This window comes from Microplitis demolitor, chromosome 9 (genome assembly GCF_026212275.2).
Source record: "Microplitis demolitor isolate Queensland-Clemson2020A chromosome 9, iyMicDemo2.1a, whole genome shotgun sequence".
In the NCBI taxonomy this organism is placed as follows: Eukaryota; Metazoa; Arthropoda; class Insecta; order Hymenoptera; family Braconidae; genus Microplitis; species Microplitis demolitor.
In genome coordinates this window covers 16,375,139-16,389,270 of record NC_068553.1, presented here as the reverse complement: position 1 = coordinate 16,389,270, position 14,132 = coordinate 16,375,139, and the positions used below count along the sequence as shown (strand labels likewise).

At 34.4% G+C, this 14,132-nt stretch overlaps 1 protein-coding gene across 1 annotated transcript; it reads right to left on the bottom strand.

Moving 5' to 3' along the window:
- Positions 1 to 10,996: 10,996 nt before the first annotated feature.
- On the bottom strand, positions 10,997 to 12,182 carry LOC128668558 (spore coat protein SP96-like). The gene is made up of 2 exons (XM_053741727.1): positions 11,640 to 12,182; positions 10,997 to 11,251 (listed from the first exon to the last, which is right to left on the bottom strand). Exons 1-2 carry the CDS (start codon positions 12,180 to 12,182, stop codon positions 10,997 to 10,999), a joined length of 798 nt encoding a protein of 265 aa, XP_053597702.1.
- Positions 12,183 to 14,132: the final 1,950 nt, after the last annotated feature.

Below are 14,132 nucleotides of genomic sequence, written 5' to 3'. Positions count from 1 at the left end.
TCATCCTATCACGTGTGGGAGTTGAATGTTGGGTGTGATATTAGCGTGGGGTGAATATCGAAGAAACGGAATTGAGTTGAGAAGAGCGTAGTCTTGGGAGATGAGACACTAGAGGGAGCTACGGGGATCGGACCGAAATGGACGGCAGCTAAGGCTGAGGAATGAAATAAAATGGAAGAGGAATGATAGAGGGTGAGGCAAGGAGGTAAGGAGCCGAAAGAGTGAGTGAAGGTAGAGGAGCAAGTACTTCCTGTGCTGAGATCCACCCGAGGGTTCATGAGGTCACAGTGGGGGTAAGGAGCTGGGGTTTTACCGAAAGGACGGGTAAATTCAGAGGATAGGAACGTGAAGGAAAGGGATGAACGAAGAAGGTACTGATGATATTGCAAACCAGAGTTGAGTTGAGTTGAGAGTAAGCTGGAGAGAGTTTACTACTGTATACGTCGGATATGAGGGTGTCGCGCAAGCCGGTCACGCCGTTGTTGCCATGGTAACACTTGACGATAAATCAACCCACAACATCCCCGAGTACTGTGAGATAAAACCACATACATACATACACACCGTGTAAAGTACTTGTATCTCAATACAATATATTGTCCTAAATTATTTATTAATTACAAGTTATCCGACCTCGTCTGTCCTATTTAGCTGTTTCCATCGACACTACCGCATCGCCTTTATAGACTACTATTATATTATTTATTGAATGTGAAATATACTATTTGATAAATTTAAAGGAGTTTTAGGTCAATTGCTTTTCACATTTACGACTAAAGAGGCCATTTTGATTGTAACTTTGATCGCATTGTTTGTCTGCATGTTTGGATATTACAGCTGAAGTACGAAGTAAAATTTCTTGATTTTTCGTCTGTAGACTGAAAAACAGTCTCGTGTGACCCAGTTCACAATAATTGGAATTTTCGATACGTTTTTATCGGCGGCCGGTAAAACAGAATTTTTAAAAATTTATGGAAATCGTTCTGAAATTTGGGATGGATGGCAGATAGTATTAAAAGAGAGGATTTAGGTAATTAGATAGGGTTAAGATGAGACATGAAATGCTTGTAGCAAAAATAGAAAATGGATCGTTTTTATTTTACTTTAAGAAAGCTCTTGAATTAGTTGCGACCAACTTGACAACAAGTCGTCGACCACTTTCAGCTTTTGTAACTATTGACTGCAAGTTGTTACCAACTTTCCTAGAAAATTAATGACAATCTACCGCCGTAACCTGTCCCAATTTTCTGAGAAAATTGAAGTCAACTGAAGGCTAATTTTTGCGGTCAACTTGGCGATGAACTTTTGCAGAAAGTTGTTGCCAGCCTGCTGTCAAATTGGCTATCAGGGTCGGTAATTAGTCAGCCGGTAAAACAGATAGTTTGTAATTAGAGGAATTCTACAAAAAAATATGTTACGAATCCTCAAGCTTATGGACTAGTCCACAAAAATAATCATAATTTCTTCTCTGGTTTCCTAAATCAGCGGTCGGTAAAGTAGAAATTTCCTCCCGAATTTTCTGATTAATTACATTTGCTAACTAAAATTAATTACTTGGGATTTTATAAATTAATTTTGATGTTTTATTGTAAAAAAGAGTATTATTAGAGTATGTTTTGGTTATTGAACAAATATTTTTTTTTCGAAGCTTCAGTTAATTATCGAGCGTAATAAGGTTAGGTGTCGAGAACACAATGATAATATCGATTAGATATGTCGATAAAAGACTATGTGGGCAACTAATGGATAATATTTGCGCAGTAGACGGGTCTATTTGTGTCGTCCTTGGTCCTTATACCGTAGAATAGCTGACGCGCACATGACGCCGTGGGAGACTCTGTCACTATAATAACAGATCATTGGATTTCATCCATTTTATTTAACATTATTTGTTTTTTGTTTGCGTGTCTTCTCTCGTTCCTTATACTGGGGCATGCGTACCGGGGATGCCGTGGGTGGCACAGGGGTTGAGAAAGATGTTATTGTGACATTTACGGTGATGCCTCTGGCGTTTTCATCGCGGGGGTGTACTATTATTATTTTGTTTTGACGTCAATGCATCCCTGATAAAAATAACTTATCTAATAAAATAACTTAATTCCTAAAATAATGAGCTATTATAAGGAATAAATAATTTCTCTAAATATAAATTATCCCTAATATTAACCAATAACCTAAAATGAACTTTCCCACGTGTCAACTGAAGTCTACCCTAGTAGGTCGAGGCCAAAAAAACTAATGAGGGCAATAGCGTCGCAAGGGATGTCATACCGTGATGTTGGGTTCCAAAATCAAATATGCTGAGTGATAGGCCGAGGACACCTGTTGCTCGTTAATTTAACTTATAACTCACCTATGCCTTTACCTTTACCTTAAAACAATCGCTCCGTCCCCCAACGATTTCCATCGAAAAATTTAATAATCTAACATCGAGTAAATTAATTAGCTAACCCCTGATTGACCTACAAACATGATTAGCAGCCCTCTGTTCAAATCAAAGGCTTATGCAAACCGAAGCGACCTCTAAAGCTATCAATGCTATCAAAATAACCTCATACCCAGAGTTCCCTGAGGAAAATCTACGGAATTTGGTCACAGTGCTCTCAAATCAAAATATCCCATAGGTTAGCTTCTTGCTCTTTTACTTCCCTGGACCCTTTGCCGTGTAGCCTTACCCCTTGTAGCCTTAAACCCTTGGAGTAGTTACCCTTAGTTAACCCCTGGCATATCCTCGAGTCATCTATTGAGCCAGTCATCCACTGTCGCAATATAACACGGACAATAAACGCTCTTATAGGACGCAGGATGTGTAACAGTGACGTGCTACACGCTACACTATTTGGCGCTAGTGTACTCAGTTACAGGTTATGTGTGTGTTGAGTTTGTACAGTAGCTCAAACTGGACGGATAGAAAGATAATCTGGGAGCAGCTTGGTAGTTGGTTAGGTATTGATCTGTCGGTTCGGGTGTTACTGTATATAGCATTATCCCCACAGTGAGCAGTGAGCAGTAAGCGGGTTGAGTGGGTAGTGGGTTGTGGGATGGTAGCATCAAAGGGGTGTAGTGGGAATTGAGGGATCCGAGTGTAGGGGAAATTGGGAACTGAGTGGGAGGCTGGTTTATTCAAAAGGGGTGACAACCAGGAGAAACTGATGTGCTAGGTGAGGAGGGAATGAGAGAATACGATGATGGTTTTGTATTCGCTGGTGAGTAAGCGAGAGATTGAGGTTTTTAGTTTGAGGGGATGATGATACTATATAACTGGAGACCAGGGTTGGGAGGGAATGCTCGGATTGGCAACTCTGAATTTTTTATTCTTGCTCACTTTTCCTGGTCTCTTTCTCTTTGGATACACTTCCAAGTTGGATGTCTGTTTTCTCGCTTGTTTTTAGGATTTCCCAGTCTTACTCAAAACCTTTTTTGGCAACGTCAAGGACTTTGTTGTCTGTGTTGTCTATGAGTAAGACAGAATGATAGAAGCTAGTAAAAGGAATAGAAATGCTTTCTACGGGTTTACGTGGATGGGGTGCTTGAAATACGCTATGAATTATTCTACTACCAAATAGATTTTCGGGTAGAGTATTCTCCAAGATTTAGTCTTTTAATACTTTTTATTTCTGATTTTCATTAAAACTTATTTTCTTTTCATTTTCAGTTGAGATTAAAGTTACATAACCCATTAACTATCGACTTTATGAAAAAATTTTTCAAATAAATTTTGTAGGAAGTTTCACCCTACACAAGTTTGCTCCTTTGCATTATTACTTTATTTCTTATTATTAAGCCAGAAATCGAATTTTAGATAGGCAATACGTAAACTGAGAGAATCCAGGCTTTCTGAAAATTTTCCAAACTTCAAATTCAATTTGTGACTAAACTATTATAGATAGGTTCAAAATGTAGATAAATGATTTTGTAGGAAGTAAAATTTCCAATAAAAATGATCATGGCAACTTTTTACGTAAGTGCAGTATTTTAGGAGGAATTTAAATTTTAGCGGTTCTTTTAAAAATTAAAACACAGCTCTTATTTGAGCGGAAGAGATTGAAGTTGATTTGAATTTTTGATAATGTCTCATCAAAAATATCTATCTCTCAATTTAGTACGACATTTTAAGTCTCAAATATTCATAAAATTCATAACTTATAATAATAAATTATTAAAACAATAAAAAATTAATATTATATCTCAATTCTAACCTATTTCTAACAGCTATATATACTTATCCAAATCAATATTTATTATTCTAAGTTATTTCGGAACACCTTAACCACCATCTTCAAAAATATTCTACTCATATGAATAAAAGATACATAATAGTTATCATATATTAATATCAGTCAAGAAAAATTTCATATTATTTTAAATAATCTACCGCAAATTTCAATTATGTCATTAATTTCTCATTAATTCCCTAATAAAATTAACCCTCTTGTACATAATTAAAAATAAAATTTTTTTAAGGCTAATATTTACACAAAAAAAATAGGATTTATTGATAAAAAAAATTTTACTTGCCTCAAGAAAATTTTTACTGATTACAAGAAATTTTTTATTCATGCAAAATTTTTTTGCACCATGAATTGAAAACAGAAATTTTCTTGTGGCGAGAAAAAATTTTCTCAAGTCGGAAAATTTTCTTGAGTCAAAAAATCGTTTTCTTAAGACAGGAACATTCTTACTTATTCTAAAAAATTTTTACACCAATAATTAAAAATAAAAATTTTCTTGAAGCAAAAAAAATTTTCTTGACTCAAAAAATTTTTTCTAGTCCTCAGAAAAATTTGTTTATATATATATAATGCAAAATATGTCTTACACCAAGAAATCCTTTTTTTCTGCATATAAATTCATATAATTAATTCAGTGAAAAATTCTTCAACTATCTCTCTCACTCAATACATAAACAGTTACAAGTGAGTTGTTTATTGATGATTGATCGTATAGATTGTATGGATTTAGGTCGAGCTGATATGTCGATGACGAGGCTTCTGATTCACAGTTTAATGTATCTCTATATCTACATTGTACACGCACGCACACAGATGCACACCTACACACAAAATAATATACATATAGATACAGATTGTTAGGGCACTCAGATGAGGATTAGGGGATGCATCCGTATACGTATTGGTGATGTAATTATTCGTTTGATCAGGGGGACAAGTCCCTTTGGTTGAATAATACACACCCTGTAGTATACACAACCCTACAATACATCCCGTTCTAGTCTATGGGAACGATCTGGTGTGAAATTTCCGTTTCATCTACTCCCACCCTCGGCCATTATTCAACGCAATTTAATTCCGAAAACAATAATAACAACTTTAATATAATTTCTTCATTACAACATTTATAAACCGTAAACTCGATAAATTTTTAAGTTATTAATACACTTATAGTTACAAGAAAATCATAAATATATATATGTATATATATAATAGAGCAAATAAAAGCTTGTGCGCAGTAAACAAACTATAAATACCGGCAGCGAGGGGAAAATTGAGGCTGGCTGTTGCTGTTGGAGGCCAATAAGTACTTCCGCCTATGTCTTATTCTGTGTTGAGCGGTTATTTGACGACGTAGTTTTTAAATAATAATCTAAATCAAGGATTATTTTAGTTCCAGTTTGTGAGATATTATTAGTACTTGCACAATCTTGTTTACTGATATTTTATTTAATAATATTTATACCATACATTATTACGGTGTATTAATATATATATATTTATGAAAAGGTAGCTTTTAGTAAGGTTAGGATGACCGTTCCTTAGGGACGGGAAGAGTAGAGGGGATAAAAAATATATGAATAATATGGAGGAATGCATTGGTATGCGAGTGACTGTTGGCCCAAGCCAAATTGACTCGAGCCATGTCACCATGGCAACACACAACTACTCAGACTTCCGGCTGGTCGATATCCTACCAACTTGTATATTTTGCGGCGGACCTTGCGACTTGTGACTACCAACAGCCAACCTAACCTTACTTTATTTTAAATATGTAGATATACTCTGATCTTATACTTTGTTACATGTATGTAAATTTTGGAATATTATAATATATGTTTTTATTTATTTCGTATGATACTTATTTTAAAGACTCTTCTTTGAGGAACTCCTGGCTACTTTATTAGTAACTTTTTGTTGTAAAAATATTAATTTCTTTGAAGCCGTAAGATGGATGGTGGATTATATGGACCACCAAGCTCAGATTTTGAGCATAATCCATTTTAAATCCTGATCTAAAGGTGATTTCGTTTCAGAATTTATTCTAGTTTAAAAGTATTCATTTTTCTACAGCCGTAAGATGGATAGCGGAGTATATGGTCCGCTAAGGTCAAATTTTGAGTGAAATCCATTTTAAAACCCGATATACAGGTGATTTCATTGCAGAACTTATTCTAGTCTGTAAAATTCTTCATTTGGTTCAAGCCGTAAGATGGATGACAGAGTATACGGTCCTCTAAGCTCAGATTTTGAGTACAATCGATTTTGAATCCTGATCTAAAGGTGATTTCGTTTCAGAATTTATTCTAGTTTGAAAGTATTCATTTTTCTACAGCCGTAAGATGGATAGCGGAGTATATGGTCCACTAAGGTCAAATTTTGAGTGAAATCCATTTTAAAACCCGATATACAGGTGATTTCATTGCAGAACTTATTCTAGTCTGTAAAATTCTTCATTTGGTTCAAGCCGTAAGATGGATGACAGAGTATACGGTCCTCTAAGCTCAGATTTTGAGTACAATCCATTTTGAATCCTGATCTAAAGGTGATTTCGTTTCAGAATTTATTCTAGTTTGAAAATATTCATTTTTCTACAGCCGTAAGATGGATAGCGGAGTATATGGTCCGCTAAGGTCAAATTTTGAGTGAAATCCATTTTAAAACCCGATATACAGATGATTTTATTGCAGAACTTATTGTAGTCTGTAGAATTCTTCATTTAGTTCAAGCCGTAAGATGGATGACAGAGTATATGGTCCTCTAAGGTCAGGTTTTGAGTAAAATCCATTTTAGAACCCGATATACAAGAGATTCCATTTCAGAACTTATTCTAATCTGTAAAATTCTTAATTTTATTAAAGCCGTAAGATGGATGGCGAAGTACATGATCCAACAAGGTCAGGTTTCGATTAAAATCCATTTTGAAACCTGATATAAAGGTGATTTCGTTTCAGATTTTATTCTAGTCTGAAAATATTAATTTTCTTGAAGCCGTAAGATGGATGGCGAAATATATGAGTTCTAACTCCTAACTCCTGTCCCTCCATTTTCTAACTACCAATTCTTTGTACATTCCTATAAACCTAAAAATTGAGGCTTTTTCTAATTTTCAAAAAAATCCGACTATCATAGCTTTTATTTAATTCTTCTTCTAATGGACCCATAACGATTTAATCTCTTGCCATGAAAATAATTCTTCTGTTATTTTAGATAACTCGAAGACAAATATACAAAGAAATATGTTCTTTGTAATTTTGTGAAATAGTTATTATCGAAGATTTATCGATGAGATTTATTTATGGGTGATATAATTGTGTGTATACTGTTATGATAGGATGAGTTTAAGTGGAGTTGAGAAGAAAGAAAAGAGAAGAGAGAAAAGAAATTGGGACATGCGCGTGAGGGTATTGAGACATACAGGTGCTGGCAGCAGACGGCACTCGGCAAGACTACAAGCCTAAAACGCGTACGCGTCGCCGACAGGTGGCAATACGTCGATGTGTGCCCAATTGCTACGCGTAAACCGTTTGGGGTTTTATTAATATAAAAATAATATACAAAATGTACACATGTGTGTTCGAGCGAGGATCATCTTTTGTCTTATCGCCGACTCGAAACATCTGTTTATTTATTTTAGATACTTTTTTAAAACGACATATGTAATCGAGGTTCGAAATTCTGTTCATCTAAAGTTTTTGATCACTTCTTTTTTCTAAACTAATCATTTAATAATTATCCTATTATTCTTATAAAAAAACACCCAACTGAATTTAAAATTTTTTTAGGCTATTGAATTTTATCGTCTAATTTGAAATTTTAGGAACTCAATTTCAAAATTTTATGAGGTTAGAAAATTTCAAATTCGTCGCGTCACATTCTATTCAAAATTACTTACAACAAAATAATTTTACAATCTTCTTTACAGAATTAGAAAATGGAAATCCAGCCAATAAGAATTATTACCCCAAAAATAGCAATTTTTCAAAAAAAAAAAAATAAATAAATAAATAAGTATAATAAAAAACGGGAAAAGCCATATCTATTATTAAATTTCAACTTCTTTCAGCTCTGAAAATGGATAAAAAAAACTACAATACATATATAGAACATATATATAGCTATATATATATATATGTATATATATATATATATATATATATATATATATATATATTCTTTATACTCTTTCAGACTTGTTTGACCCTGCTCATATCAAGCTTCACCCTACAAAATAAACGAGCATCAGAATCCCACAGTCACCCCCGCGGGAACCGGCATTTCAGCCCTCCTATTTCAACGAGTTTTGCTACTGGTATCCTCTGCTTTACCTCCACTAGCAGATCCTCATCCTCTCTTGCTTCCTTCCCCTGCTAGCCCTTCTCATCTCGCTCGTATACTTCACCATAACCTCCAATTCTACAAGCAGCTCCTACTACCCCGACCAACCCATTCATCTATTCCGCATCCTCTCGGCGGATTCCCTAGCGCAGATTGTTCGTCGAGGCAGAGAGATAGGTCCAGAGGTTCGTCGGGGCCGAGGGGTAAATGGATCTTCAATGGTGGGGCAATATGGATCGGAGAGGACCAGTAGGGGCGATGGACGCAATCGCAAAAGGACTCTTTGGAATTCCCAAAGAGGGGAGGATTCCCAGAGAGGAGAGGATTCCCAGAAAGGTGGGGGTTGATGGGTGGTCGATGTCGGGTGGCCTTTCCAGTGGGTGGGTGGTGAATATATATATATCGTCAGAGGTGAATATATCGCAATCGGGGGCACTATGTCGCGCCGATGGCGGCCCTGGAATACAACTATACACTTATACTAAGTTTAACTCTTTTGTGTAGGTCTTAGAAGTTTGTAGATGTAAACTCCTACAGCCAGAGGGCACTAAAGGAGTTACAAAGTGAATAAAAAGGAGTTAAAGAGAGACAGGAGTAGTCTACATTGGTATCCTGTAATAGTAAGGCGTCTTGTCGTGCACTGATCAATAACTAAGGGGTGGTGGGCATCCCTCGACACCCTCCTAACTCGGCCCTCTATACTGTAGCACATCATCCCGTCCACCACTCGACCTAACCCCTCAACGCCCCCAATCACCTCATCTGCTCTCCCGTTGACCCCCACGCAATTTACGTCACGGCCGTAAAGTTCATCTGACTTTGCAGTAGTTGCACATTCCTGAAAGGAAAAGCCGAGAGGCTGGAGCTGAGAAATTAACGACAAATTACATCCTATTTTATTCATTGCTTTTAATATTAACTCGTTATCAAGTCTGCTATTTTTATTTATAACCTATTAGTCATAGAATTTAGAGGTTTTTTAATGCACACCCCGGATCCGAAGGTGTGCATTATATTATAAAAATTCGATCGTTTTTTCATCGATTAATTCAAAAATCGCGCCGAAAATTGAGTACGTACATTCGCACACTTTTATGTTCGCATGTTCGGAAAATCTAACCTCCCATTTAATTGGCTAGTTGACTTAATCCTACTAAAATCTGAGTCATCTATGAACTGACAGTCGATAAAGTAGAAATTTTCTATACTTTAGACCCTATAACCCTAAAAAGAGGTAAAATTTCGTATTATTTTCTATTAAATTCCAATTTATATACAAAAATTTCAATAGTGGATTCAAACTTTCAGAACATATTTTAGAAAAATTTAATTACTTTTTTTTTAAATTTATTGTTTTTCGACTTTACAAAGACAGAAGGTCTGACTATAAACATAAATATAAATAAAAGTAAAAACCATGAGATGACAGTTGGTAAATGACAGGTGTTGGATTATGGCACGTGCGCTTTCTCCGATACTTTTTCTCTACACAAACACATGCCCAAAAAAATGTCCAAGAGATGAAGCGAGACAGGTGTCGAGGGATCTCTAGCCACCGGCATGCTCTAAAGTCTTTCCTTTATTTTAAATTTCTTATCCATATTATTTTTCCTTTTTCAATCCACTATTTCGGATGCCGAACAGGTGGCGACGAAAATCGGCGCGGGCGCATTTGCCCCATGTCCACGCGTCACGGTGCGTGCCGCGGGCTCATTTTCGGCTCACACACACATGCACACACACACTTGTACTCACACCTATTACTTAAAACTTAAAGACATTAGAGCCGTAAGATCGGGTTTTTAAGAGCAAAAACGCATCTTACACCAATAATTTGACTCTTAATTCATATGAAAAGTTGTAATTTAAATAAATTATTTTCCAATGCTTGTGTTTAATACCCATATAAATAAATTATTATTAAAATTTAAGATGAATTTTATTAGGGAATTTAACCAACTCGCAGCCAATCCGTGAAATCAATGAGGATGTGAATTGACGGTTTGTGCGCATACTTAACAAGCATGCGCGATATATTCAAAATTCATTTTTAAAAATAAGTACATAGTCGACACTAAGCTTTTACCGTACGTACGTTTTATTTTCATACTTAACATAAAAAAAAAAAATAAAAAAAAAAAAAAAAAAAAAAAAAACAATAATAATAACATTGTTAAGTACACGTATGGAAGTACTCATTTTATGGGAATAATTATATTGAGGATTGATTTTTATTAAATAGATGGAGACGGTAAGGGCAACGAAGATGGATGCAAAGATGGAGACAGAGACGAAAAAGGAAAAAAGATACAGGAAGCTTTTAGGATAAAATTCCATTGGTTTTTTTGTTGTTGTGCGCCGCAGGGACTTTAAGTATCCTTCAGTTTCGTTAGTGTATGTATGGACGGATGTATGGATGTATGGAGTTACGTGCTGTAAGGGAACCAAGAAATATCAGGGCGAGCACCTTTGTCCTCTGGCATAGCACATAGCACATAGCACATTACACGTACACTGTACGGAACACAACGGTTAGGAGCAAGAGGACCAAGACCGAGACCAAGACGAAGAGGAGAACGAGGGGGGAGATCTCGTACCGGGCGTAAGATTCCTATTGATCTTCTGGTGCTGCCGCTGCCGAGACTACTAGGTATATTGTGGAGAGGAGTTGAGAGAGCTGTCTGAGGTAATATTTTAACTTCACATCGACCTCAATAACATTCAGATCTTATTAATTATTTTTACTTTTTTATTTTCTCCATCGGGTTTACTACAACTATTGCTAGCCTGGTTCATAACAATATTTTGTTTTTTATGAGTTTGACATTAATTGAGGAAAACTCGAGATAGAATAAGGAAGTAGGTTTTTTTTTTTTTTTGAGATTGATGGTCAAAAATTATCTGAGTGTAAATTTTAAAAAAGTTGGGAATCCAGGAACGCGTAGTTCATTTGATCATTGAAAAAAAAACATACAGGATTTGACGGTACTCGCAATATTGCTTAGAACAAACTATATATAATGAAAAAAATAAAACAATAATAATTATTGTTGTTGTTTTTGTCGTTGCTGCAGTTGTTGTTCTTATTGTTGCTATAGTTGTTCTTGTTATTGTTGTTGCTGTAGTTGTTCTTGTTGTTGTTCGTGTTCTTGTTATTGCTTTTGTTGTTACTGTAGTTGTTCTTGTTGTTGTCCTTGTTCTCATTGTTGTTCTTGTTATTGTTGTTGCTGCTGTAGTTGTTCTTGTTGATGTTCTTGTTGTTATCCTTGTTCTTATTGTTGTCCTTGTTCTTATTGTTATTGCTGTAGTTGTTCTTGTTGATGTTCTTGTTCTTATTGTTGTTCTTGCTGTTGTTGTTGCTGCTGCTGTAGTTGTTCTCGTTGTTGTCCTTATTGTTGTTGTTTTTGTTGCTGCTGTAGCTGTTCTTGTTGTTGTTCTTGTTCTTGTTGATGTTCTTGTTCTTATTGTTGTTCTTGCTGTTGTTGTTGCTGCTGCTGTAGTTGTTCTCGTTGTTGTCCTTGTTGTTGTTTTTGTTGTTGCTGTAGCTGTTCTTGTTGTTGTTCGTGTTCTTGTCCTTGTTCTTGTTTTTGTTGTTTTTATTGTTGCTGTCATTGTTATTGTTCTTGTTGTTGTCCTAGTTCTTATTGTTGCTGTTATTATTATTGTTATTATAATAATAAAGTAATATAAGTATAATACAAAGAAAAAACATCCATATAATCGTAAAAAAATTGATAAAATAAATAATGCAATAGGTGCATAAAAAAAATGATAAGTAGATGGCGCTTGTTGCACGAAAAACAATGTCATCAGTTTTCATTGAATTTCTTTTTCATTTACTATTTGCGAATAAATTAAAAGAATTCAGATTGTAATACTCCATAGGATTCTTCTATATAAACGAATCAGTTAGTAGCGAGTGAGCGTTAGACCACATCTCAATGTTTCGCAATTGAGGTGCGAAAATAAAATTCTCAAATATAAATCAAATTTGAAATCTCTCAAGATATTAATATAAATATAAGTAAAAACAAACATATAATCATGCGTAATAAATAACAAATTATATAAAACTTATCGATTTTAAACTTAAATAATTAAATTAATAAATCAATCAACAAAACAAGTATTTAAGATTAAAATATTATTTAATGTTAAAAAAATAATAACTACAGTACACATATTACTATTATATTATTAATAAATATATATATATGACTAGGTTTGGTATTAAATGTTATAATAGCCGTAGGGTTGAAACACTCGATACGATTGAATTGCAATGAGGGATTGAGTGCAATATCTATATATATATATATATATACATAATACATATGTATCCATGTATTTATGTATATATATATATATGTAGTCAGGTATATGAGGACGTATTGCACAGTATTGCGTGCATTCTTGGGCTCATTATGCACCTTCCGCGATTACTAGCGATCGATCGACGTCTAGTCGGCGAATGGGCGCCAGCCAGACCCAATACATATATGAATTTAGTAAAACATAACAGTCTACACTAACATACTATAGGTTAATACGATGTTAGATATGATATTTTGAATTAAAATCCGTTTTGTTGAGACATTTACAGTATAGTGTTGCTGGCTCTGAGAGACAGGAGTATTATTTAAAATAGTATAAAACAGCAACTGTGGTTACACACCCGGATTTAATATCTGTGTCAGCAACATTACCTACGAAAAGTCATGGTCTACCTCGTGCTTCACTCTTCACTTGTATATTTAACTCCTTTTTCCACCTCCACCCCCACCTCCTTGGCTAGATTGTTTTACTTCTTGTACTTTCCTGTGTGACCGTAACTCCTCTCTCTCTTTCTCTCTTTTTATAGTTTAGTTTGCAGTGTTTACTCGAGGCTGAAAAATTTAAAAATCACTATCTACTGATCTAAGCGCTTGTGAGAAAAATAACAATGTATATTATACGGTTGCCGCAGCGTGACTAATTACATTTCGTAAACTCGTCAAATAAATGTCTAATTTTCTCTTAAACTTTTTAAATCTCTATTAGCTCTGCTTATGGGATTCTTTGAAAAAATTCGATAATTATAATTTGTTTTTTAATTAACGAAATAATTAACTAAATCGTTTTAAATGCTCAAGATTTTTATCTTGAGCATTTAAAACGGAAAATATTTATAATTAGAGTTATGTTCTATTTTCAAACTATGAGCCGAAGATGGAGTCCAACTTACGCTTTTTTTTAATGATGGTTAGTTGACAATATAAAATTTTCGGATTTTTTTTTTTCAACAAATCAATTAAAAAAAAAAAAAACTAAAAAATGCACATGTAGAAAATTAAAAAATCTATAAGTGCATTTTTTTTAAATATTTTTTTTTTTTTGAATAATTTATCGTTTAAAAAAAATCCAAAGTCTATTAGACGATGGCTAACATATGATAAAGATAGCACACAATATAAAATTTTCGGATTTTTTTTTTTTTTTCAACAAATCAATTAAAAAAAAAGAAAAACTAAAAAATGCACATGTAGAAAATTAAAAAATCTATAAGTGCATTTTTTTTAAATA

What these genes read in the sequence shown, in the direction of transcription:
- LOC128668558 (XM_053741727.1), bottom strand. Translation starts at nt 12,182, where the DNA reads ATGACAGCAACAATAAAAACAACAAAAACAAGAACAAGGACAAGAACA. An exon ending in CAATAAGAACAACAACTGCA is followed by an intron (nt 11,252 to 11,639) that starts GCAACGACAAAA and finishes ATATTACCTCAG; the next exon opens with ACAGCTCTCTCAACTCCTCT.